At 53.1% G+C, this 25,920-nt stretch overlaps 1 protein-coding gene across 1 annotated transcript; it reads left to right on the forward strand.

Moving 5' to 3' along the window:
• EML2 (EMAP like 2) lies at positions 1-25,287 on the forward strand. Its single transcript, XM_081273438.1, is given in 23 exon segments — positions 1-61; positions 64-186; positions 2,640-2,858; positions 2,953-3,076; positions 3,260-3,364; positions 5,428-5,456; positions 5,624-5,753; positions 8,564-8,713; positions 9,240-9,309; positions 9,395-9,505; positions 10,511-10,606; positions 11,479-11,613; positions 12,317-12,416; positions 14,909-15,063; positions 15,144-15,269; positions 16,974-17,105; positions 19,702-19,769; positions 19,997-20,085; positions 20,293-20,390; positions 20,901-20,988; positions 21,376-21,471; positions 22,359-22,489; positions 24,957-25,287. Coding segments are annotated over 23 exon segments (2,547 nt in total). The 5' UTR covers positions 1-15; the 3' UTR covers positions 25,083-25,287.
• Positions 25,288-25,920: the final 633 nt, after the last annotated feature.

Consider the following 25,920-nt stretch of genomic DNA (forward strand, 5'->3'; position numbering starts at 1 on the left):
CGGGCCGAGCTGGGGATGCTGGAACGAAAGGCGTTGCTATGGCAACGGGAGGCAGGGCCTGGGGGGGGGACCGGGCCCGGGCTGGGGCCGGGGGGGCCGGCGGAGGCTGTGGCGGGGCTATGGCGGAACGCGGCCCGGCCTTCTGCGGCCTCTACGACACGTCCTCGCTGCTGCAATACTGCAACGGTGAGACCCCTCCTTAGTTCCGACCCTGGCCTTGACTAGCGCTGGATCCATCTCCTCCTGCCCCAATCTCCTTCTTCCAAGTCTCTGTCCCCTCCCTTGCTGATGATCCCCTTTCTTTCCTTTTGCACGACCCTGACCCTAGAGCAAGGTCCCCATTCCCAAAGCCAGGATGTCCCACCCACTCACCCACTTGGATCTTCCCTTGCTCTGGAGATGGCTAGAAGAGGGAGGGGGCAGATCCCAAATGAGTCTGTGGTTTGGAAGGAGGGAAGGCTTGGGGGACCTCTGGGCCTGGAAATATACCCTCTGCCTCCCCGCCTCAAGCCTCTGGTACCCTCCCCTCTCTCCCTTATGGAGAAACAAACAGATTAGATTAGCGGTGAGGGTGGGATTTGTTGTTGAGTTGAAGGCAGGAGTGTGGGACTGTAGGATGCCAGAGAACTTCTCCATATAGCCCCCAAATCCTAAGGCTGGCCCTCCCACTCCTTAAGACCCCACCCTTCTCCCTAGAAGAAGAGTATGATACCAGAAGGACCATTGTGGGTGTCAGGTCCAGATGAGGGGAGCTGGGGGCAGAGGGGAGAGGAGACATGAGGAGAAGTGGGAAGTGGGGGCTGGTCTTAGCAAAAGAGCTGAGGCCAGCGAAATGGTCAGGAGGGCCAGACGGCTTGAGTCATGGGGGTTGGGATGGGCAGGCCAAGCCTTCAGAATGATGCTGGCTTTTCTGGGTGGGGGCTGAACTGTCAAGGTAAAATTGCTTCTGTTTCACTCAGGGGTCCCTGAGAAGGGACCATCTTCCAGTTTAGAGGTCATTCCTCTGGGAACACTCCCAGATATGGCCAAAGACCATTGGAGTTCAGAGAATCCTGAATGCTCCATTTGTCCTCCTCTGCCCCTCTAAGAGGCAGGATGACAGGGTGTCCAAGCCTGGGCCAACTATGGTTTCTGCCACTGAAAGACTGTGTGTCCATGCACAAGGAACTGCAGCCTTCTGGACTGTAGTCTTCTTCTTCCTTCTCTCCTCCTAAAAGGGGTAGACTACAACTACAGGAGTTACCAAGAGCATTATATACCATAAAATAAGTTAATCCTATTTTGGATTTATTGAGCACCTATCATGAGCCAGGAAACATGTTAAGTGTTTTGCATGAGAAGTGCCTAACACATATAAGCTTGCAATAACAGATACCATTTTCTGTAGTAGTATTAATGATAGATAAGAAGGGGCTCAGCATAGGAATTGATTGGGACTCCCTCTCCTCTGCCGCCTGACCCTTTGCCCATGCCCTTGGTTTTCTAAACCCTTCCCTTGTGGGTTCCAGGCCCTGACAGCTCTCTCCCTCTGACCTCTGGAGGCCCCCACCTTTCTCTGCAGGTTCAGGAATGGATCTAGGAAGTACTGGATGGGGGGCAGGGCAGGCGAGGCTGGGCAGGCGATTGGGCCGCAGAGGGAGGGAGGGAGGGGAGGGACTGAGGGCTGCACTGCAGAGACCAGCGGGCAGGCAGGGCGGCCTAGGGACACAGGATGGCAGGTGCGACCTCCACGCCCCGTTCCTGTTTTTGCTACGATCTTGACTTCCAACGGGCTGGGAGACAGGGTCTCCTCGATTGTGGCCAGCAATGAGTCTGGGTATGAGTGGTCTGGGAAGGGGGGCTACTTAGAATCCCCCACTTCGGGAAAATGGGTGAGGTGGGGGGAGATGGAGGTGTCATTTGGCTGCATCCTTGGTTTGAAGAGGAGGGGGAAATCCAAATCAGGTGTGTGAAGTACATAGGCAAAATAAAGAAGGGGTGCAGAGGAGGAGTGCTCCAGCTGGGGAAGAGAGGTTGAGGTCATCTGCACTCATCTCCCTTCCTCTGGTCTCCTGGGTGCTACCTGCAACCCCCAAGTCTGCCACCAGGGCGCGCAGAAGCTCTAACCTTGCAGCTGGAGAACCCCTTGGTGAGGAAGATTGAGGGGGACAAAGCATGACTTTTGGCTTGGAAAGTCTTAGAAACTGTGAGGGAATGTTAGTACCCATAATGGAATATTAATGTCCGTCAGAGAATGTTGAGGATCCGTTCTAGAACGTTGGTGTCACTAGAGAAGGCTGATGTCATCCTTGAAATGTTGATATCACTCAGACATTTAGCATCTTAGTCATAGAATCTTTAAACCAGAGTGAGAGGTTCCCGGATTGGTAGAATTTTCGTAGAGAGAAAGGGACTTCCCCAGGGTCACACTTGCAGGGCGCTGTATTAAAGAGAGGAGGTGAGGAAGGGCGGGAGAGCCGTGGGGATTTCCTTCCCCCTGTGGAGCCCTGTTCCTGGGCTCATCTCCAGGCATCCCCGCTCCAGGTTGCGGGAGAGGTAGGGAGCGTGGCTGGCCCGGTTTAGACCTGAAAGCCAGGAGAGACGCCTCGGGCGTTGGAGCTCCTGGGTGGCCCGGCAGCCGGCGCTCCCCCTCCTTCCAGATGACAATTTGTCCGGCACGAGCGGCATGGAGGTGGACGACCGCGTGTCGGCGCTGGAGCAGCGGCTGCAGCTGCAGGAAGACGAGCTGGCCGTCCTAAAGGCGGCGCTGGCGGACGCGCTGCGTCGCCTGCGGGCATGCGAAGAACAAGGCGCAGCGCTGCGTGCGAGGGGCACACCTAAGGGTCGGGCGCCCCCGCGCCTAGGCACCACCGCCTCGGGTATCCTGGTTAGGCTGGAGGGTTGAGACGGGAAGGGCCCGGCGCCTGGACCTCGCACTCACTCTCTTCTGTCTTTCCAACCCCATCGATCCAGTGTGTCAGCTCCTGAAAGGCCTTCCCACCAGAGCACCCCTCAATGGCTCGGGACCCCCGCGGCGCGTGGGCGGCTATGCAACTTCCCCATCTTCCCCCAAGAAGGAGGCGAACTCCGGGCGCAGGTGAGGCACAGCAACCCGAATCCCCAGCCTCTGCACCACTTTGTGAGATGGAAGATGTTCGAGTAGAGGAGAGATCCAAGTACCCAATTTCCAGTAGAGGGGTGCAGAGAGGCTCAGACCTGCATGAGGCATTCTCCTGCTGGACTTACAGGTTCTGACCCCAGCACTGTGCTCTTTCCGCAGTGGCCGCCGCTACTTGTCACCAGAGCGCCTCGCCTCTGTGCGACGCGAGGACCCCCGCAGCCGCACCACATCTTCCAGCAGCAATTGCAGCGCCAAAAAGGAAGGGTAAGTATTGGGGCGGGGTCATGTCACCGAGGGTGGGGCCAGAACCCCAGACAGACAGGAGAATGGATGGAGAATTTAGAGTCAAGCTTCCGGTCACGGCCACGAGATCATAATCTAAAGTGGGGTGAGCTAGTTCAGAACATTGCTTGAGCTGGCTTAGTCAAAATGGAAGGCCTGGAGAGGTGGAGCCAGTGTCGAGGGGCGTGGTCCGAGCCTTAGGGACCGAACTGGAACACAGAATGCAGGCTGTCAGGGTCTTCTGGGTGAGCCGGAGAGGAAGTTGGGGAGGAGCCAGGCTCATGGGCGTGACCACTAAGGTAAAAGAGTCCCCTTAGAGACTTGGGGAGGAGTCAGGGCTGACACCCTAGAATTTATGCAGGGAATAGGGGAACCAGAGGGTGGAGTATGGTTGGAATTTGAGGATGTGGCCAGAGTCATAGCCTGGACGGAATCAGAACCTCGGGTGAGAGAGTCAGAGGGGCTGGGACCAGGTGGGCACCTGCCTGATTTCGGGAGCCCGGCACCTAGTGAAATTAGGGGGAACTGTCAGGTGGAAATAGGCGTGACATGAAAGTTCAGCAGAGCCATAGGGGGAGTGGTCCAACCTCAAGGGGTGGAGCCAACTTGGAGGACTTGAGAGGACTGATCACTGGGACTGGACCCCGTGAAAGTGAACGTGGCCAGACTGCCTGGTGGGGCTAGAGGAGAGTGGCTTAGGGGTTGGGGAAGCTGTCCATTATCTAGAGATTGAATCAACCCATGGGTACGGTTGGGAGGAGACGGGTAAGGTCGCAACATTGGGCGAGATCAATTCTTGAGAGGCGGGGCTGTGCCGAAGATTTGGCGGAGTCAAAATCTAAGGGGCGGAGTCACGACGTAGTGGGTGTGGTCAGAGTTTAGAGGCTGGGCTTAGGCAGGACCAGAATTAAAACCCTGAGTTCAATTCACTGAAATAACTGCAACCGCATTATGTGTTAACTAGGCCTAGTGGCGCACGCCTGTAATTCCAGCTAGGACTACAAGTTCGAGGCCAGCCTCAGCAAACCCTATTTCAAAATCAAAAATAAAAAGGTCTGGGGATGTAGCTCAGTGGTTAAACTCCCCCTGGGCTCAATCCCCAGTATTCCCCCCAAATTGTACTAAACACCACTCCACGTGCTTGCGTGAATTAATTAATTTCATCTTCGCATCTGCTCGGGGAGGTGTAAGAACACTGACAATCCCCTCTTGAAACGAGGAACCCGTGCAGATGGGCAATAGGCAACTCACTCACACCAATAAAAATAGTCAGAACTGGGGTCTGAGTTCAGGCACGCGCGCTCCAGCGTTCGAGTTCTCAACCACTTTCCCTCACCCTCAAAAAAGAGGCTGGTATCGGGACTCCACAGGTCGGGATGTGGGACCCGGCGGCGCCCGCGGGCTCCAGGGGTCGGCCGCGGAGGGCGGGGCAGGGTGCGGCGGCGCGGGAGCCTCCTAGGGCCGGAAGCGGCGGAGCCCGACCCGGCTCCACCCCCGGCCCCGAAGCTCCGCCAGCCGCCGCCATGAGTAGCTTTGGAGCCGGGTGAGACCCTCTCGCAGACCCCCTCCTCCCCGCGCTCCCGGGGCTTGGATCCCAGACCAACTCTATCCCTGGGCCCCAGGTCCGAGCGCCTCACCCCTTTCGCCCACCCACAGAGCGAGTGTGGAGACACGCCCCTTCCCTGCTTCCCTTGCTGCTTGAAGTTTGGGGAGCTGGAGGGCTGGGGGTGGGGAGAGCTGGGGAGCACCGTGCTGTTTAAAAGGGAGGGGTCCCTGGTGACTCCCCTCTTCCAGGATCGCGTCCCTGCCACTTCGTGCTGTGTGATCTTTGGCGATCACTGCCTCTCTGGGCCTGTGTCTTAGGCTCTGCAAGATCAACCGAGCAAAGCACACGGCCTGCAGAGAGGCAGCGCTCCGCTCCTTACTCGCCCCCCGTTATTCGTCAGAGACCTCCAGCGAGCCATGGGTGGGGGAGTAGCTCCTGATCTTTTCTGACCTGCCTACAAAAACAATTTTTTCTTCTTTTCTGCGTCCTTTCCTGACAGCAAAACCAAAGAAGTCATCTTCAGCGTCGGTGAGTGGCCAGAGCAGGAGGGGATTGCAGGGTGGCAGGCCAGAGCTGGAGGTCATGGGACCTGGCTCCTGGGTCTTTGCTTCTCTGGCCTCAGTTTCTCCACCAAAGGGGGTGGGAATAAGACTGGGGGATGCTGTCCACCCTGACCTCTGGGGGTGTCTTGGCAGAGGATGGCTCAGTCAAAATGTTCCTGAGGGGTCGCCCTGTGCTCATGCTAATCCCGGACGACCTGGCACCTACCTACAGCCTGGACACCCGCTCGGAGCTGCCACCATGCCGGTTCAAGCTAGATTGGGTGTATCCTTTGGCTTTAACCCCTCTCTGGGTGTTAGGCGCCATCAGGGGGAGACAGAAGTCTCCGATGGTGAAGGACTTCGATGAGGAAGACCATGGCACCCAAGAGCAGAGGAAAGCAGGTCAGCCCCAAAGGACCTTTTCCGGTTCCTTAGGATGGCAAATGTTTGCTAAGTGCTTTCCAGATGTTGGATCCTCTTCTACCTGTGGGGCAGGGCTTCTAAGTGCGGAGATAGATGAGAACTCAGAAATCATGGATTAAATAAATAAGATCATTTCACTTAGGAGTAAAAGTTGGGGACACCATAACCTGGGGTCCTGTGAGGGGAGCACTGGGTGCTTCTCCGTGGCGGAAAGTACATTTGAGCTGAGAGCTGTACACAGGTCCAGGCAGAGGCCTCAGTAGGTGAAGGACTCTGGCCATCGGGACCTTGATGTGTTTGAGAAACATAAAACGCTGGGAATGGACAGGAGCCTGGCTTTGGAGCCTGGTAGGAAATGGTTCAAATCCCAGCCTGCCCTGGCTGGCTGTGAGACCCTGGATAAGTCATCTTACCTCTCAGTGCTTCAGTTGCCTCTTCTGGAAAATAGGTTTCACCATCTCAGATTTATAGGACTGAAGTTATATGGGAAAGTACTGAGCTCATAGTTTGTGCCCTGTACACAGCGGTTGGTAAAGTAATAGCTAGTCTTTATCAATCCTTATTACATGACAGGCAAGGTTCTAAGTTCTCCCATGTATAAACACACTGAAGAAGGTTTTTACAACTGGTGGCCCCAAGAGGGGACCACAGGCCTGTCCTGGGAAGTCAGAACAGGTCTGAAGCAGGCACTCTGACTCTGGGCCTGGAGCTTTTTCCAAAGAGCCCAGGGGCTTAGAATCCATGCTCCAGGAACCCAGTTCCTGCCTCCTTCTCCCTGGGCCTCGGTTTCCTTTCCAGAGGCCTCTGGGTGCCCACAGACTTCTGCACACAGCTGGAAATACCTACAGGAATGCGGCCAAACTGTCCCGTCAGGAGGACTTGATAGACTTGAAAGTTAGCTAAGACTACAGGAGTCACTGTGGACCTCAGCTTGCCCGACTCTGTGATGACTGCAAGCAGAGCGGCTTCTATGGGGCCAGGATGTGTGTTCATTTTGAACATCTAGGACAGAAGGTTGGGGACACAGCAGTGACCACTAACAGTGGCCACCTGCCCTGCTGGAATTCACAGTCCAGTGGGGAATGAACTTATTGGCAGTGACAACCCAGAGTGCCCAAGCCCTGATGGGGTAAGGACAGAAGGAGTCAGCCTGGAGCCAGGGAGGGCTTCCCGGAGGAGGAAGTACAGATGTGAACAGAACAGCCCTGTCTCAGTGCCACGGGCCTCCCTGGACAGTTATGACATAAACCAGATTGTCACCAAGTGTGGTGAGTCCAGCGAGGACCTGAGCCAGAGAGCAGCTCCGAGGAGGTGATAGCCGCGAAGGCTGCAGGAAGAGTGGACCAGGCAAGGGAAAGGTTAATGCCCGGGCCTAGAGGGCAGGAGGTCATGACTTTGGCATTTTAAGGAACTCCAAGGTCAGAGAGCAAGGAACGCAGCAGCCCTGAGGAGACTGGGAGGGGCCCTGGGAGACCACAGTCATCAACAGGGGGAGACAGTGAACTCATGGTGTCCACAGGGTGCCAGGTCCTGACCTGGGCACAGCGGACACTCAGTGAGCAACACAGACAGATCCCAGCCCTCCTGGAGAGTCACTCTAAATGATGACGTGGAGTGCAGAGTGCACTGGAGATGGGGAGAGGGTGGGTGGCGTTGCACTTTGGAATAGAATGGGCAGGAAGACCCTCTGCAGGAGCTGACAGTTGAGGGGACGGAGAGCTGAAGGAGAAGGGTACCCAGGTTGTGGGATCAGCAAGTGCAAAGGCCCTGAGGTGAGAACAGGGAGGAAGCTAGTGTGAGTGGAACTGGGCATGTGGGAGGGGAGCAAGGAATTGGGGCCCAACTGGGCCAGGCCTAGACCCTTTTTTTTTTTTTTTTTTGATACTGGGGATTGACCCCAGGGGTGCTTGACCACTGAGCCGCATGGCCAGCCCTTTGTATTTGAGACAGAGCCTTGCTAGGTTGCTTAGGGTCTTGCTAAGTTGCTGATACTGGCCCCAAACTTGTGATCCTCTTACTTCAGTCTCCCAAACCACTGGGATTACAGGTGTGTGCCACCGTGCCTGGCTGTTATGGGTTTTCATAGGATTCCTGTTGTGGATTCAGGGGAGTAGGGCTTCGTTTTCCATGCACCAATTGCTATAAACTTGGTGACTTAAAATAACAGAAGAAAAAAAAATTTTTATTTTCTGACAGTTCTAGAGCCCAGAGTCCAAAATCAAGGTGTTGGCAGGGCGCCCACACCCCTTCCAGAAGGTTTGGGAAAAATCTGTCCCTTGTCACCTCTTGGCTTCAGGTGGCTGCCAGCCATCCTTGGGCTCCTTGGCTTGTAGCCTCCTCACCCCAATCTCATCTTCACGTTGCTGCCTTCCACCCCCTCCCCCATATCTCTGTTTTCCCCTCTGTGCCTTACAAGGACACTTGTTGGATTTAAGGTCCACCTAACACCCAGATGATCTCATCCAGAAATACCTAATTACGTCTGCAAAGACCCATTTTTCCATATAAGGTCATAATCACAGGTTCCAGGGGCTAAACACCGGGCCTATTTTTTGGGGGGAGACCATCATTGAGCTCATTCCAGGGGTGGGAGTGGAGGCAGGAGAACCGGATCCCGCTGACCGTGGGTCGGGGCCAGCACACGGCGCACGCGCTCCTTAACAGGCTGAGCTATGGCTACCGTGGCCGCGACTGCAGGGCCAACCTTCACCTGCTGCCCACGGGGGAGATCGTGTACTTCGTGGCCTCCGTGGCCGTGCTGTACAGCGTGGAGGAGCAGAGGCAGCGGCACTACCTGGGACACAATGATGACATCAAATGGTGAGCGGCTGGGGCGGTCAGCCCCACCCCCTCCTGGGCCACTTTCCACACCGCTGCCTCCTGCCTCCGCGGTGTGGGGCTGGGCAGAGCCATTCTGCAAGCTGCCAGCGGCCCTGAGGCAGGTTTCAGTGGAAAAATGTAGATGGATGATTAATATTTCAAGGGTGGGTGACTTCATTCAGTGCCTGGATTTTTTTTCCTCTTCTTTTGAAAAGCCCAAACTGATACAGCGGTCGGAGGTTTGGAGTCCGGAGGCGGCCCGCTTAAATCTTTGTGTTTTCCTGGCCACTATTTTTAGTCTGGACCTGAGCCCCCTGGGGCATTGGAGTTACAGACTCAGGCCTGAGTCTCCCTTCTAATATCCCTTTATTGCTTTTGAAGGACTAAATCAATGTTTTATCGACTAAATAACTCAATTAACTAGTTTGCGGAATGCATAGCCAGGCATGGTGACTGTGGCCTGCTGCAGGAGGGTCCTGGTCCCTGGGAGCCCTTATGTCTGTCCATTTGTCCCCTCTCCCTTCAGCCTGGCTGTTCACCCGGATATGGTCACCATTGCCACAGGACAGGTGGCAGGTACTACCAAGGAGGGGAAGGTAATGGAGCCGAGGGAGCCAGGAGGAGAGAGGATGGGACACAGCCAGGGCCCCCAGGTAACAAGCTTCTCTCTCTACCCTGCAGCTGCTGCCACCCCATGTGCGCATCTGGGACTCGGTATCCCTGTCCACCTTACACGTGCTGGGCCTAGGGGTGTTTGACCGAGCCGTGTGCTGTGTGGGCTTCTCCAAATCTGTAAGTCCTTGGCCCACCCTGACCCACCCAAGGGCAGGTCAAGGGCCTGTACTTTTCTGCCTGCTCCCTGCCCCATGGAGGCCAAGCCCCCAGTATGATGTCCCCGAAGTGGGCCACGAATGCCAGTCTCTGGGACCCAGAGGCTGCCCAATTCCCCATCTTTAGGCAAGCACGCAGCCTGGTTCGCTGCAGACCCTCGGCGTCTCCCTGTGGATCAGGTGGTGCCTGTTCTCATTCTCTGGAGGATCTGACCTCTTGGCCATTTTGGGCCTAGTGTGGCTCCTTGGTGCCCAGATAAGCCCAGAAAGCAAGAGTAAGCCCTGAGGAATTTGTAGAGCAACTGGACATTACATAATTCCCAAGCATGTGAGGGATGGGCTTTTTTAAAGTCATATTTTACATTTTTATCATAACTTTCAGAAGCACTGGTCTGCGATGGACTGGGGAGAGAAAAACAAGCCTTTCCCCCCAGATAGGTTAAGGAGCTCGGGATCACAGCTACAGATTTCTTGAGGCCCAAGGACACATTTCAGAGTTTCAGAACAGAAAAGCTCTACTGAGGCCAAAGCATGGCTGGGGGTGGAGGGAAGACCCCAAAACTCTAAGCAACTCTGTCAGTGCAAAATTAACAAGAGGTACAGAAAAAAACCATTCTACCAACCGTCCTAATGGTTGGACTTCAAAAGTCCTGCTGTTTGCAAACACACTTTAGATGGTATCAGCCAGGAGTCCCTGCTCTGCAGGCGGGCTGCAGGGAAATCCAAGCTAGGGACCAGTCATTTCAAAAGGCCAATTATAAAAACCCTTTGAGGGACTGAGTGGCAGAGCACTTGCCCAGTGTGCAGGAAGCTCTGGGTTCAATCCGCAACACCACAAAGATGCTTTTCGGGTCCCTAATGGGGGAGTATTTTAGTGTGTCTCATGCATGGGCTGGAGCCTTTGAGGGTCTAAAACAGGCCTGTGAATGCCCCAGGGTCACCCTGACCTGCCTGTCCCCCTCTGTAGAATGGAGGCAGCCTGCTGTGTGCTGTGGACGAGTCCAACGATCACATGCTCTCCGTGTGGGACTGGGCCAAGGAGGCCAAGGTGGTGGATAGCAAGGTGGGGAGACCATTACCCCCTCCCCTGGGGTGCCCCTAGGGGACATGTCCATTCTGGAGTTAGGAGTTTGGCATCAGGTAAATTTATGTCTGACTTTGCCATTTGCTGGTCATGTGACTTTGAGCAAGGGACTTACCCTCTCTGAGCCTCAGTGGCCTCATCTGTAGAATGGAGATAAAGGTAGCGTCCTCCTCCCAGGGCCCTAGTGAGGAAGTTGGGACACTGTGTGGGTGGAGCAGGCCCCCATAGAGGGCAGTATGAGATGGGCCCTGACTAGGAGAGGTCCTGACGTGCCCAAGATGGACCTTGATTGGCATCTGTGGGCAATGCCTATTTTGTAGGTGACTCATGACAGGGAGAGAGATACTTGCCCATGGTTACCTGCCCAGGCTGGGGGGCAGGAAAACTGGGTTCAAGATTGGGCTTGCTGTCTGGGGAAGGCGATATGGTCAAGAGGCTGAGTTCTGGAGTCAGCCTGAGTGAGTTGGATTCCAGACACTTCTCTAGCTGTGCGGCTTTAGGCAAGCAGCTTGCCCTCTCTGAGCCTCATGTCTTCATCTGTAATGGGGGTTGGGGTGCTAGTAGATCTTGTCCCCCAGAGTGCTCTGAGGATTGAATGAGTTAGTGGATGGAATGAGCTTAGCAAAGTGCTTAGTTCAGGGCAGAGGCTCTCAAAGTGTCAGCCAGGAAGATAAGAATGCTTTTCGGCCTGGTCCTGCCTCCTGCACTTGAGTTTGCCATATAGGGAAGGTAGGGGCAAGTGGGTACGCACCGCACAGCCCTCACAGCTGTGTGGGGAGCTCCTGTGGGGGTGGGATGGTTCCCCTGGAGGCTGCGAGATGTTCATTCGGATTCTTCCTCACCCCACAAAGTGCTCCAACGAGGCTGTGCTGGTGGCCACCTTCCACCCCACCGATCCCAGCCTGCTTATCACCTGCGGGAAATCCCACATCTACTTCTGGACCCTGGAGGGCAGCAGCCTGAGCAAGCGGCAGGGCCTCTTTGAGGTGAGTGCCAGGGGTGCAGGGACCAGCTGGCCCTGAGAGGCAGGCAGGGTACCCAGGCAGACACCCCAACAGCCCTGAGGGTCCCAGAGGCTTGGAAGTTCAGGGATGCTGAGCTCTTGCAGCAGGGGCCTCCAGACCATGGCGGGGTGGGGTGGGGGCTGCTTAATGCCGGAGCCATGAGGATTCAATGGGACGGGGAACATAATGGCTCCTAGGGGACAGTAAATTTCCATAAACGGGTCCTACGCTCGTCTCTATGGATGGAGTGGTCGGAGGCTGAGAGACACAAGCTGAGTCTGAGCAGGAAGCAGAAGGCCCAGGAGGGAGGATGGGGGGCCTTTCCGTGCCCAGAAGGAGCGCTCTAAGGGCACCAGGCACAGCTGGAGACGTGGAGAAGAAGGTGGGCAGAGGCAGGAGGGGACCCAGAGGAGGCAGGACAGGCAGGAGGCCGGACAGACTGCAGACAGAGATGGGGAGACCGGTCAGGGAGCAGAATGGGAGGCAGGAAGGGGCCCAAGTGCACAAGGGAGTCCTGCAGTCATTACTCCAGAGACCTGAGCGCTTCCAGGTGGGCGATGGGATACCCTGCCCGGGATCGCACACCCAGAAGCATGGTGGGGACCCCGGGGACTGCATTTCTGGATGTAGGTGACCTCCCTGCCTCAGCCACGCTCTGACACCTACTCCTCTTTCTTCCCCTTAGAAACACGAGAAACCAAAGTACGTGTTGTGCGTGACCTTTTTGGAGGGTGGTGATGTGGTCACTGGAGACTCCGGGGGGAACCTCTATGTCTGGGGCAAAGGTCAGTATCACCCCATCTGTGTGGTCCCCAACCCAGTTCCCCTTCACCCCATGCTCTGCCTCCTTTCTTTAACCCTGCTCACGGGGAATGAGCGACATGGCGGGGGAAGCCTTTCTGTCCAGTTCAGTGCCCTCCGAGGCTCAGCCCCGATAGCCCACCTCCAGGAAATCTCGCAGATTCCCCCGGCCTCGTCCTCCGAAAATCCCATATGAGGGGCCAAGTCTGAACCTTGAACTCAGTTGTAGATGGAGGCGTGAATGGATGCACGGTGGGTGGGTGGATGGTGGGTGCGCAGAGGCTTTATCCCAGTCTGCGGATCAGTGGATGAATGAAGGGGTCGTTCCAGGGAACGAGTGGAAGGATGAGTAGGTGGGTCTATGGACCTACTCGACAGGCGGGTGCTTGGGAGTCCACGGCCATACCACCCAAATGCACCTGATCCTGTCTGAACATTCAGATAAATGAGTGGCCCTCACACTAGTGGACGGGCGTGTTAATTAGTGACTTGGCCTCCTCCCAGATGGTGTGTCTGTAAAATGGTGCAGGAATGTGTGGGTGCCTGGATGGCCGTTCAGCCGTTGGATAAGGGTGTTGAAGCAGAGATTGTTCCGGGGCAGGGGATGTGGCACAGTGGGACGGCGCTTGCCTGGAACTCTCAAGGCCTCGGTTCTACCCCAGAACCACAAAAACAAGAATAAAATAAGAGAGTAGATGTTCCATGTGGGCAAGGTGCTATCCGCCTGTAACCTCAGCCAACCGGGAGGCTGAGATGGGAGGATTTTTTTGGGGGGTGAGATGGGGATTGAACCCAGGGCCTCTTAACCACTGAGCCACACCCCAGACCTTTTTAGGTTTATTTTGGGCAGGTCTTACCAACTTGTCCGGGCTGGCTTGGAACTCACGATCCTCCAGCCTCAGCCTCCCAAGTAGCTGGGATTACAGGTGTGCATCACTGTGCCTCGTCAAAAAAAAAAAAATTAAATTAATCAATGAGTTGTCCTGGTCGGGGTTTAAGGGGTGAATAAATTTTGTCTGGCTAAGTGGGCGAATAAAAGAATGAATGAGTTATCACTGTCAGTGGAAAACATGAAAGAAGCAAGTTTTTGGCCTGGGTACATTTGCTTTTCCATACATTATACTTTTCATTTAGGACTGTGCTGGGAATTATTCACATTTCACAGATGAAAACAATAGGCTCAGAGAAGTGCAGCGACCCAGCAGATGGCCGAGCTGGGCAGCCAGGGCACTTGGTCTCTAAGGTTCCTCCCTTTTCTTTTCCATTGTCACTCTGCTCTGCTCTTGGCCTATAGGAAATGGGCCTGAACCAGGCATTGCTCTGTGACCTCCAGTAAAGTCTTTCCCTCTCTGAGCTTCAGATTTCCTGTCTGTAAGCCAACTGAGAGACAAGGATTATCTTCAAGTGCCACTTCTGCTGACTTGGGGGTGCTTGGTCCCTGGTGCGGTTACCCCATCAAGGCTGTGCAACGGGAGGGAAGTTGGTTTAGGAGCTGGGACAGCCTGGGTTCCGGTCCCAGAGGAGTAGTGTACACTCTGTGTGGCCTTGGGAGAGTCATATCCTCCTAGGACTCAGTTGCCACCTCTATAAAATGGGTACAATGCCACTACCTCCCTATAGCGTTATTCTGAACTTCCTAATGGAGTCTGGTACATCTGCACACCCCCAGGCCCATCACGAGGCCTGTCCTGCAGAGCTTCCGAGTTGATGGATGGGTGGAAGAGGAGACACCCCTGAGGCTTGGGGGAGGGAGGAGCTGGGTGTCCTTCCTTCCCCACCACAGCCTCCTCCCTGTCTCAAGCCTTACCCCCTCCAGTTCAGATTGTTCCAGAAGCAAATGCAAAATGTGACCTGCCTCCCCTTCAGGTCTCCCTCACGCTCTGCCCTGCCTCCTCCTGTCCCCATGCTCTGGCTTTTGTGTGTATGCGCAGTCCCCCCAGACTTCTCCCAGGTCCCTAGATAGTGCCTGCTCTTGCTGCTCTCTGTCTTCATAACACAAGGCTGCTCTTCCCCGTCTGGAACATTCCTTTTGTCCCAGCAACTTCCACTCAGCCTTGAGGTCTTTGCTCAGCAGCACTACCAGTCCACTGATTGGCAGTGGGTCTGTCTCTGCTACCGAACTGAGATGGGAACTGGGTGGGTGATGGGTGGATGGGTACCTCAGTAGGCAGACCGGCGGCTGGATGGATGAGAATGAAGGATGGAGGGAGGGTAGAAGGAAGGGTGGATGGACCGGTAGAGGGATCAGTGATGACGAGGTGGGAGGTGGTCAATGCGTGGATGGTGGCTAGGTGGTTGGATGGACAGACGGGCAGATCGGCCAGTGGATGACAGAGTGGGTAGGCACCGGAGTCCACGGGCGGCAGGTGGGTTGTGGGTGGTGGTGGGGGGATGGAAAGCTGGAGAACTGGCGGGAGTTTTTTAAGTCCCTCTCGGGTCAGCCCAGGGCAGCTTCCCCGCTGCGTCGCCCCTGCAGGTGGAAACCGCATCACACAGGCAGTGCTGGGTGCGCACGATGGCGGCGTGTTCGGGCTCTGCGCCCTGCGGGATGGGACGCTGGTGTCTGGAGGGGGCCGCGATCGGCGGCTGGTCCTCTGGGGCTCTGACTACAGCAAGCTGCAGGAGGTGGAGGTGAGGAGGGGGGCGCACGGGGCGGCACTCCTGGCGCAGCATGCCCCCCTCCATGTGTCCTACGCCATCTGCCCACCCAGGTCCCTGAGGACTTCGGCCCTGTGCGCACCGTGGCAGAAGGCCGGGGGGACACGCTGTACGTGGGGACCACCCGCAACTCAATCCTGCAGGGCTCCCTGCACACCGGCTTCTCGCTGCTCGTGCAGGTGAGCGCCTCCCTCCGCGGCTGCGGCTCTGGTCCTCCCGCCAGTGTCCCCTCATCTGACCGCCGTCCCTTCTCCTATAGTCTGACAAACGTCACCTACCGTCCTTTGACCTGTCCCCCCTCACAAACTCACCCTGCCCTGGCCCTGACCCAGGACTCCCCAGAACCACCTGCGATACAGCTGCCAAAGGTACCCAGCACCCCGACGCAACCGCTGCCACCTGCCCTTATGATTGGGGGTGGCATCTTCCTGTCTGGTTAGTTAATTCCCTGGCATTTGTCACACTGTCACAAAGGCCACACATCTGCTGTGGTTCCAGGATGCGGCCCTCCAGGGATCTGATTTCTTCTTGCAGCCCAAATGGCCATTCCTTCCTTTCTGGGGTGCCACACCCCTGCCCCACCCAACTGAAAACCTTCCACCCAGGAGGCAGTATAGTAGAGTGGTTAGGAGCATGAATTCTGGGGGGGGGGGGACTGCCTGGGTGTGAATCACAGCCCCATTCATTAGCTGTGTGATATTGGACAAGTGAGTAACCTCTCTGTGTCTGTAAAATGAGGAGAATAGCAGAACCAAATGCATAGGGTTTGGGAGGATTCTGTGAGTCTCTTCATTTAGAATGGTGCCTGACACAGAGTAAGTGCTCCCAGGATCTTGACCAACCTTCCTTCTTGTTTAGGGGTCCCCCCATCCTTCACCTGTTCCCAAAATTTTCCAACAGATAGTCAAGCTGAAGTCTGTGCTGCTGCATTTAGGTCCCCCTCTGGCCTTGGTTTCCATATGAAGAAAATGAAGGAAAGCAAGGGCTGCAGGGATTTTTCTAGATATCCCAAGACCAGAAGGACTCTAGAAACCTCTAATAATACTACTTATGTTAGCTACTATAATTATTAATATGTGTGAATATAACTAATTGTGTGATTATCAACCATGTCAATTATTACCATTATGATTATTGTCATTATTAATAACACACTTATGTTTTATGTGATTAATAATACTAGCTATTCCCATTTTGTGGGCTGGGCACAGCTCTGAGCTAGACTTAGTGTTTTTTTGTTCTTGTTTTTGTTTTGTTTTGTTTTAATTTTTTTTTTAGTTTGACACAATACCTTTAAGTTATTCATTCATTTTTATGCGGTGCTGAGAATCATGCTGGGCAACCGCTCTGCCACTGAGCCCCAGCCCAGCCCCATCCATGACCTGAGTGAACTCAGTAACGCCCACTGTGAGGCACACAGAGATTGGCCCCATTTTATAGAAGATAAAACTGAGACTCAAAGAGAAGTTTGTCCCTCAATGACTGGCTACCAGTTAGTAGGACAGGGCTGAGGTCTCCAGGCTGGGACCCTCCATGAGGCCTGGGCTCTGGGTTGCTCCAGGAGGACTTCAGGAGGCCCTTCCCAGGCCCATGGAGCTGGAGCCCCAGGTGTGTGTCCAGGGTGGGTGCAGCTGGAGGTGCCAGGCTCTGAGCTCCACTCTCTCCTGCCTCCTGTTGGGCAAAGAGAAAGGTAGAGGCCTGGGAGAAGGGGGCAGGATTCACCCCAAGTCACACTGGGGCAGGAGTCATCTGGTCATGGGGGAAGGTCGTGCTGGGGAAAGGTCTCCCTGAGTCACCTGGACAGGGTGAGCTGCTGGGCTGGCACCAGGCGTGGGTATGGAAGGCCAGGATCCCAGTCTCCATGTGCTCTCTCTTTCCTGCAGGGCCATGTGGAAGAGCTGTGGGGCCTGGCCACACACCCCACCCGTGCACAGTTTGTGACCTGCGGGCAGGATAAGCTGGTGCATCTGTGGAGTTCAGAGTCTCATCAGCCACTGTGGAGCAGGCTCATAGAGGTGAGGGGACAGGGGCCCGGATGGGCCCTTCTACCAGAACCCCCCATTCCATGCCTCATGGCTCAGTGCATCGGGGAGAGACCACACAGGTCTGTTTAAGCAGAGGGTATTTAATGTAGGGATTGGGTGCTTACAGACTCCCTCTGGTGGGGCTGGAGAAGCCAGTTCTGCATGGAATGAAGCCCAGAGCTGACGAAGGGAAACTGGCAACAGTCAGAACAGTGGGGAGCCAGCAATCACTGAGCTCAAGATCATGTTGGGGGCCGGGGCGTGGTGGCGCACGCTTGTAATCCGAGCAACTCAGAAGACCTAGGCAGCCAGCCTCAGCAATTCAGCAAGGCTGTAACAACCTAGTGAGACCCTGTTTCAAATCTTTAAAAAGGGTTGGGGATGTGGCTCAGTGGTGAGCACTCTTGGGTTCAATCCCTGGTACCAAAAAAAAAAAAAGAACTGTCGAGACAAGAGGTGCGGCTCAGTGGTAGAACTCTCGCCTCACCTTCAGTAATCCCTGGGTTCGGTCCCCAGGACTGCAGAACCACACCAGACCAAACCAGGAACATTCTGTCATCACTCCAGGAGCTGGGAAGCTGCCACCAGCCCACTGCAGCTGATGACTCCAGAGCTAACCTGTCCTTGATAACCACTGGCCACCCATAGCTATTCCAACGTAAACTAATTAAAAGTAATTAAAAGTGCAAATACAATTAAACTTAATTCCTTAGTTGCATTAGTCACATTTCAAGAGCTCGGTCCCCTCATATGGTTAGTGGCTACCATATTGGAAAGAGCAAGAAAGAACATCTCTGAGGCTGGGATTGTGGCTCAGTGGTAGAGCGCTCGTCTAGCACGTGCAAGGCCCTGAGTTTGATCCTCAGCACCACATAAAAATAAATAAATAAAAAAAGATATTGTGTCCAATGATAATTAAGAAATAAATATTTTTTTTTAAAAAAGAACATCTCTTTTGGACTGTATCATGTTAGATCTACTCAGTGCAGGCTAGATTAGCCAAAAACAGCTATGCTCCGTTCCTGCCTTTCAGTGTGCTCAAGGCGAGTGACTGCACCTGGGGTATGAGTACAGCAAATCCCATTGCTTTCATGACCCAACTGGTGGGCAGCATGGCAGAAGAAGAACTCTGCCTTCTGCCTCTCAGAACCTGCAAAAATGCAATGGATTAGCTGGACATGGTGGTTCATGCCTGTAATCCAGGGACTCAGGAGGCTGAGGCAGGAGGATCACAAGTTCAAGGCTAGCATCAGCAATTTAGGGAGAACCTCAGAGATTTAGAAAGACCCTGTCTCAAAAAAATAAAGGGTTGGGGTCGTAGCTCAGTGTAGAGCGCTCATCTAGCATGTGCAAGTCCCTGGGTTCGATCCTCGGCACTACATAAAAATAAATAAATAAAATGAAAGGTATTATGTCCATCTACAACTAAAAAAAAAATAAAAAATAAAAAGGATATAGCTCTATGGTAAAGCACCCCTGAGGTTCAATCCTCAGACCCCCACAAAAAAAGAGCAATGGATTGTCAGACCCAAATCTCAGCTGAATTCTACCTGCAAATGATTTGGAGACATGCCGTTTTTTAGCTCCCTGCCTATGCAGGATGAGAAGACATGAAGAAGGAAGGAGGTCAGCTTACTGTATCCCCAACACTGTCCTGTGAGGCTTTTCTTCTAGAATCCTTCCAGGGTTTCCATGGTCCTGGAACACTGTGCCCTTAGAACTGCTGGGAGTGGAGGATAACATGTACCCAGTCATTGTTAGGGACGTGTAATATAATCTTCATCTCGGCTATCTTAATCGAGCACCTACTATATGCCAAGCCCTCCCCCAAACCTTTCAGAGCAGTAGGGATGATAGATCCCCACTTAGAAACAGGTTCAGAAAAGCAAAATTACTTGCCCAACATCATGGTGTAGTTGTAGGCGTAGCTAATCTTGATTGAGAGCTTAGTGTAGGCCATCTTATTTACTAGCTTGCCATTTTAAGGACTTTGCAGCTTGTTTATAATGATTCTGGAAAGTGTGTATTGGTGATCTCTATTTGCCAGAAGAAGTCAAGGCTTGGACAGGGAAAGTTATTTGGTGTCACTCACAGACAGTGTTGGAGTCACAGAGTGAACACAGATCTAACTTGACTCCATGCTGCTTTTTTGCCCATGAATCAACCAAATGTCCCCTAAATAAAAATTATAACAGCCCATGCTGATAAAGATGTGGGGAAATAGGCATTCAGACACAACTGGTGGTAAGCTGATATACTTTTATGGAAGGCAAATTGGCATTATACATCAAAAACCTTAAAAATATGAGAACCTTTTGTCCTAACAGTCCCACTTCTAGGAACTCATCTAAGGAAGTCACCTTGGATGAATAAAAGCTGTGGGAATTTAGAACAGGAGGAAAAAAGGATCAGGAGTCAGTAGTGACGGGAGTAATGTTTTCTGCCCGGGCTGCCGTGCTCTAGGAAGGGGAATGGTTTCCAGGGCATCTGGCGCAGTGGGTCCTGGAAGGCAGGAAAGGGAGGCGAGAACCCTCATGTCAGGCTGAGGACTCCAACTCTGAGCCCTGCCTTTTCTCTTCCTTCTCAGGACCCCGCGCGCTCAGCTGGCTTCCATCCCAGTGGCTCTGTCCTAGCGGTGGGCACAGTGACTGGCAGGTAAAGCTGAACATTTGGGGAGGCTTCTCCTGGCCGAGAGCCCCACACTCTTATCTTCTACCCCAAAGTTCATAGACATGTTAATTAGGCGCTCCCTACATTCTTTTGGAGTCAGCCTTTCTTTCCTACATCTCTGCTGGGCCCTCTGATCCCTCCCTGGACCCCATGCATTGCTGTCCCTCTGCACCATCAGCTCACCCCTCCCCCACCATGGCTTCTCCTTAAAGATGGCTGCTGCTGGACACCGAGACCCATGACCTGGTGGCTATCCATACAGATGGCAATGAACAGATCTCAGTGGTCAGCTTCTCCCCAGGTAAGGCGCTGCCCTGGGACCCTGGAGAGGCAGGGCCTGGGGACACAGGCTCAGTGTTAGGGAAGCAGGTGGAGCAGGTGGAACCGGTGCCTCCTAACTTGGAAGGGATGATAGTGGGTGGGGCCTGGGACTGTCGAGGAGGGGCTGAATCTGGGAGAGGAGGGGGCAGAGCCTGGGTCCCTCCTCATAGCCCCTCCCCTCCCCCAGACGGGGCGTACCTGGCCGTGGGCTCCCACGACAACTTGGTGTACGTGTACACGGTGGACCAGGGCGGCCGCAAGGTCAGCCGCCTGGGCAAGTGCTCGGTGAGTGGGCAGTGGCCCCAGCCTGCGCCGCCACCCCGCCCACAGGGTGCAGAATTAACCACTTTTCTACCCCAAGGGATCACAGCTTCAGCTCTCAACTGACTTTGCCCGGACCACCTCGAGGAGCCTTAGCCCGCCAGCGCACCCCTCCTGTCTTCTGAGCTCTCCCCCTCGTGTGGCCCTGCCCCCAAGTCCCGCCCCAAACCCGCCCCCTTTGTGGCCCCGCCCCTCATTCCTCTGCGGAACGTCTATGTGGCCCCACCCCCTGCATTCGAAGTCCGCGGATCTAGCTCTGCCCACTTAATCCTAATTGGCGTTGTCTTCTAAGCGCATTTTGTCAGCCCCGCCCGTTATAGTCTGACCCCGCCTCCCATGCTCGGGAGCCCGTATCCCTCCCTGGCCCTTTGTGTTCTCACCCTCCCTCTGTATTTTGCCCTTCCTACTCTAATTCTGCCCCCTGTCCCTGGTTCTGCCCTCTCCCGCTCTGACCGCCCCTTGCGTCCCCCACAGGGACACTCCAGTTTTATCACCCACCTGGACTGGGCCCAGGACAGCAGCTGCTTTGTTACCAACTCCGGAGACTACGAGATTCTGTACTGTGAGTTCCCTGGGACCCAGAGTCCTTCCTTCCTTGGCCTGTTGGTCCGCGAGTGTGATTCGCATAGGTCTCCCGAGTTCTGCAGCGGGTAGGAGGAGGCAGGGACTTCGGGTCTCTCTCTGGCTGTCATTCAGGGATGTTCTGATTTGGAACTCAGGAGCCCCTGCATTGGATTTCCTCTCTGATTGGATGGGCAGGTGCAGGTCTTTAAGCAGATGTCCCTGCTCTGGCTTTGAGGGGTCTGAACCCAGAGTCTAGCCCTCGGCCTATCCAGAGAGGTGGTGTGAGCCGGGGACCTTGACCTGGTCTGAGTGCCTACTGTCTGTGAAGTGGATGGGTTTGGCCACAGTTCTTCTGCCCTGAAGACCTCCTAAAATTTCTCCCCAGGGGACCCAGCCACCTGTAAGCAGATCATCAATGCAGACACCATGAGGAATGTGGAATGGGACACAGCTACGTGTGTCCTAGGGTTTGGGGTGTTTGGTAAGTTGTGGAAAAGGAGGGTCCCACTGAGGACAGGAGGCTCAAGAAGCAGGCCAGACTGGTCCTTCCCCTGCCTCCTGTGGGCTACCTCCTTTCCCTTGTGTGGGCAGTGTTTGTGTAAAATGAAAGGCAGAGTGAGCTGAGACCAGATGGGTGGTAGCCCTGGACCAGAGAGAGCCTCCCGCCAGCGCCCTGGCCTCTGTTCATTTAGACCCTGATGCAGTCCATACGGACTGCCTGAGCACCTCTGGGCTGACCCTGGCCTGGGCAGTGACCGCAGCAGCCTCAGCCCTGCTCTCCTGAGCTCACAATCCAGTGAGGGAGACACACTTGTCCCCAGATGGGGATCACCCGGATTAGGTAGTGCTGCAAACTGAACTGGGGTGGGGAGGTGGCTAGTCTGGGGGGGTTGGAGAGGGCTTCATGGAGGAAGAGACAGTTGAGCTAGGACCTGGAGGACGGAGAGGAGGTGGGAGATGGAGAACAGTCTGTAGGCAGGGCACAGCATGTGCAGAAGCCCAAAGGTGACACAGAACTTGACACTGGAGAAATGCAGGAAGGTAGAACAGCTAGATTGTTGCGGAGTTCAAGGGGAACATTGCTGAGGGATGAGGGAGGAGCAGTGGGTGGGGCTGGGTAGGCAGAGCCCAGAGGGTCAAGGCTTTCTCCTGAGACCACCAGGGAGCCATGGAAAGATTTTGAGCTGTAGAGGGACAGAGTCAGATTTGTCCCTTCAAAGGATAATTTGACTCTAATCCTCGATAGAGACCGTGTATATGGGTAGAGGATAAGGGGGTAGAGGATAAGGTGGGGGGGGGGGGGCTGCTGTTCTTGGGAGTCCCTGGCCCCAGCTGACATCTCTCCACTGCTCCCCATCTTGTCCAAAGGGATCTGGTCAGAGGGGGCTGATGGCACTGACATCAACGCAGTGGCCCGTTCCCATGATGGCAAGTTGCTGGCTTCAGCTGATGACTTTGGCAAGGTCCACCTGTTCAGCTATCCCTGCTGTCAGCCCCGAGTGAGTCCCTCTGGGTTCTGTGGGGCCTGGGGTAGCAAACAGAGTTGAGGGGAAGATTCAGCAGGTTCTGAGTTGCCAAATATGGCCTCTGAATTTGCTATCCTCCTGCCTCAGCCTCCTATGTAGCTGGGATTAAGGCATGTGTCACCCACCTGGTTAAAGGGCCCTTCTTAACCTGAAAGTCAGTGAACTTTAGGGCTGAAGATGTGGCTCGTTAAGGTTCTGAGCATCTGTAGTTCTGGCATCTTCGGTTCTTTTCTCCTTGTTAACTCAATAAATAATGAGCACCTACTTTGTGCCTGGGCAAAGGGGATATATCACTGAGCAAGACAACACGGTCACAGCCCTTATGAAGCTGACAGTCTAAGTGGTATGATGGTCCCAACATGATGCTCTAGGTTATTTAGATTTCCCAGCAGTCCTAGGATGAGGACCAATCTCCAGCCCCACAGGACCAAACAGGTGGTGAGAGTGATGGCTTGAGGCCGGGGAGCTGCTTACTCCCCAGTTTTAATGAGAAGCTGGTTCTCTGCAGCCGCGTCTTACATGGTTTTAAAAGAGGCTAGAAATCAGGATTTTAATTTGAATTCTCTCAGTTTTCCAATAATGTCCACAACTATGTTTCTAAAAACACTGAGTCACATTCAACTCATCCATAAGCCACCAGCAGCTAACCCGTGTCTAATCTAAGACCGGACATCGTTACTTTTTATGTTCACTGGCCCTAAGAAAAAATCTTGTTCCAACATTTTATTAGGAAATTTTCACACATAAAAGCAGAGAAAATAGAACAGTGATCTCTCCTGGATCAGATTATCAGATTTGGCATAGTTGTTTCCTCTTTTTCTTTTCTTTTTTTTAAACATATTTTTAGTTGTAGATGGGCACAATGCCTTTATTTATTTAATTATTTTTTTTTACTTTTTTAAAAAATATTTTTTATTATTTTTTTTTTAGTTTTAGGTGGACATAATATCTTTATTTTATTTGTATGCGGTGCTGAGAATCGAACCCACTGCCTCATGCATGCTAGGGGAGCGCGCTACCACTGAGCCACATCCCCAGCCCCAATTTATTTATTTTTAATCACAGCTGAAGTTTGAACCCAGTGCTTCACACGAGCCAGGCAAGCGCTTCTACCACTGAGCTACAGCCCCTGCCCTGTTTCTTCTTTTTCTTTCTTTCTCCCCCCACATTTTTTTTGTTGTTGTTGTTAGGGATCAAACCCCGAGCCTTGTGTCTGAGGAATACATGTTACACACTGAGCTGAACCCCTGGCCCCAGCATTCATTAATTTCTTTTAATATTTTTTTTTATTTGTAGATGGACACACACCTTTATTTTATTTATTTATTTATTTATTTTTATTTTTTAAAGAGAGAATGAGAGAGGAGAGGGAGAGAGAGAGAATTTATATATATATATATATATTTTTTTTTTTTTTTTTTTTTTTTTTTTTTAGTTCTCGGCGGACACAACATCTTTGTTGGTATGTGGTGCTGAGGATCGAACCCGGGCCGCACGCATGCCAGGCGAGCGCGCTACCGCTTGAGCCACATCCCCAGCCCTTATTTATTTATTTTTATGTGGTGCTGAGGATCAAACCCAGTGCCTCACATGTGAGAGGTAAGCGCTCTACCACTGAGCCACAATCCCAGCCCTCATTAATTTCTTAATGTAATCAAATACCCAGTTCCATATTAAAATAGTTATCCCATGGGGCTGGGATTGTGGCTCAGTGGTAGATCGCTTGTCTAGCACATTCGAGGCCCTGGGTTTGATCCTCAGCACCACATAAAAATAAAATAAATACAATAAAGATATTGTGTCCAGTTACAACTAAAAAATAAATATTAAAAAAATATTTTAAAAATAAATTAATTAATTAAATAAAATAGTTATCCCAAAATAGCATTCCACAGTTTTTTGCTTTGTTTTATTAAATTAGTATCCAAGCTGGGTACAGTGGAACTGTAATCACAGCAACTCTGGAGGCTGAGGCAGGAAGGATCACAAGTTCAAGGCCAGCCTCAGCAACTTAGTGAGACCCTGTCTCAAAATAAAAATAAAAGGGGGTGTGTGATGCTGGCACACAGCTCAGTGGTAGATGCCCTTGGGTTCAATCCCTGCTGCTGGGAAAAAAAAAAAGAAAGAAAATGCTGGATCCAAACATAGCATTTGCTAGAGTCTTGTTCTCTTTGTGAACAGTCTCCTGTACTCTCATGTTTATTTTTATGCCATTAACTTACTGGAGAAATCAGTATCATTTCCCATTGATTTCTTATTAAAAAAGAGATTAATGAATGCTGGGGCCAGGGGTTCAGCTCAGTGTGTAACGTGTATTCCTCAAATTATAGGAAGGGTTATTGGTTCTAATTATAGGAAGAGAAAGGGGTTGGGGACAGGAAGGCCGCAGGTGGCACTGCCCCCTCTGACTTTTTGTCCACTTCTTCTTCCCCTGTAACAGGCTCTCGGCCACAAATATGGCGGACACAGCAGCCATGTGACGAATGTGGCCTTCTTGTGGGATGACAGTGTAGCCCTAACCACAGGGGGCAAGGACACCAGCGTGCTGCAGTGGCGGGTGGTGTGAACCCGGGGTCCCAGGGACATGGGGCCGGGGTAGAATCAGGGGGCAGGGCTGGGACTCTATTTTCGGGAGATGTCTATTGCCGAGTAGAATAATATATACCCAGAGTTCATCTATAGCAGAGGGGGTTATGGGGGTGGGGGGTGAACTGACAGACAGAAGTCTCTATCGGGGTGGGAAGAGGGGTCACAGTGCTTTGCCGCCATTGGTGTTTGGTTTGAGGTGTTTTTTTAAGTTTATTCTTTTATATCATCCAAAAATAAAGATACATGCACTGAGCCATAGCGTGAGGGTCTGTGTATTTGATGTGCGCATAAATTGTCATGAGTGTGTGTGGGTATTTATTGTACAGTGTGAGTGAAGGACTGTTATTATTTTGGCCTGTATTGGATACAAATGGCAGAAGTCATCTTGCTCTGTCTTGGGCCAAAAAAGAACATGGTTGGCCCACATAGCCAAATAAGGAAGGGCAAGCGTGCCTCTAGATTTCAGAGTGATCAAGTCAGCATTTCTCTTTGGGACCAGCATTCTCTCCACAACAGAAACATGGCCCCCAGTAGCTTCTAAGCTGAGATCAACCAGCTTTGAGCCCCAAGTCCAAACTTTCCACGGAGTTACTGTGATGGGCTCATCCAAAGGTCAGCCAATATGGCCCCCAGAGTGGTCTACTGTGAAGGGTTCCTGTAGGGGAAAGAACCAGCCCTGGACCAATGATTACAGCCTGGTAGGTGAGATTGTCTAAAAACAAGGGAGACTTCCTCTGACCCACAGGGTTGGACTGGGAGACGGAGTTTTTTTCTGGGAAGTGAGCTAAAGACCAAATAGATATCTAGGAGATGAG

The sequence above is a fragment of the Spermophilus citellus genome (assembly GCF_964194105.1).
Source record: "Spermophilus citellus genome assembly, chromosome: 18".
Lineage (NCBI taxonomy): Eukaryota > Metazoa > Chordata > Mammalia > Rodentia > Sciuridae > Spermophilus > Spermophilus citellus.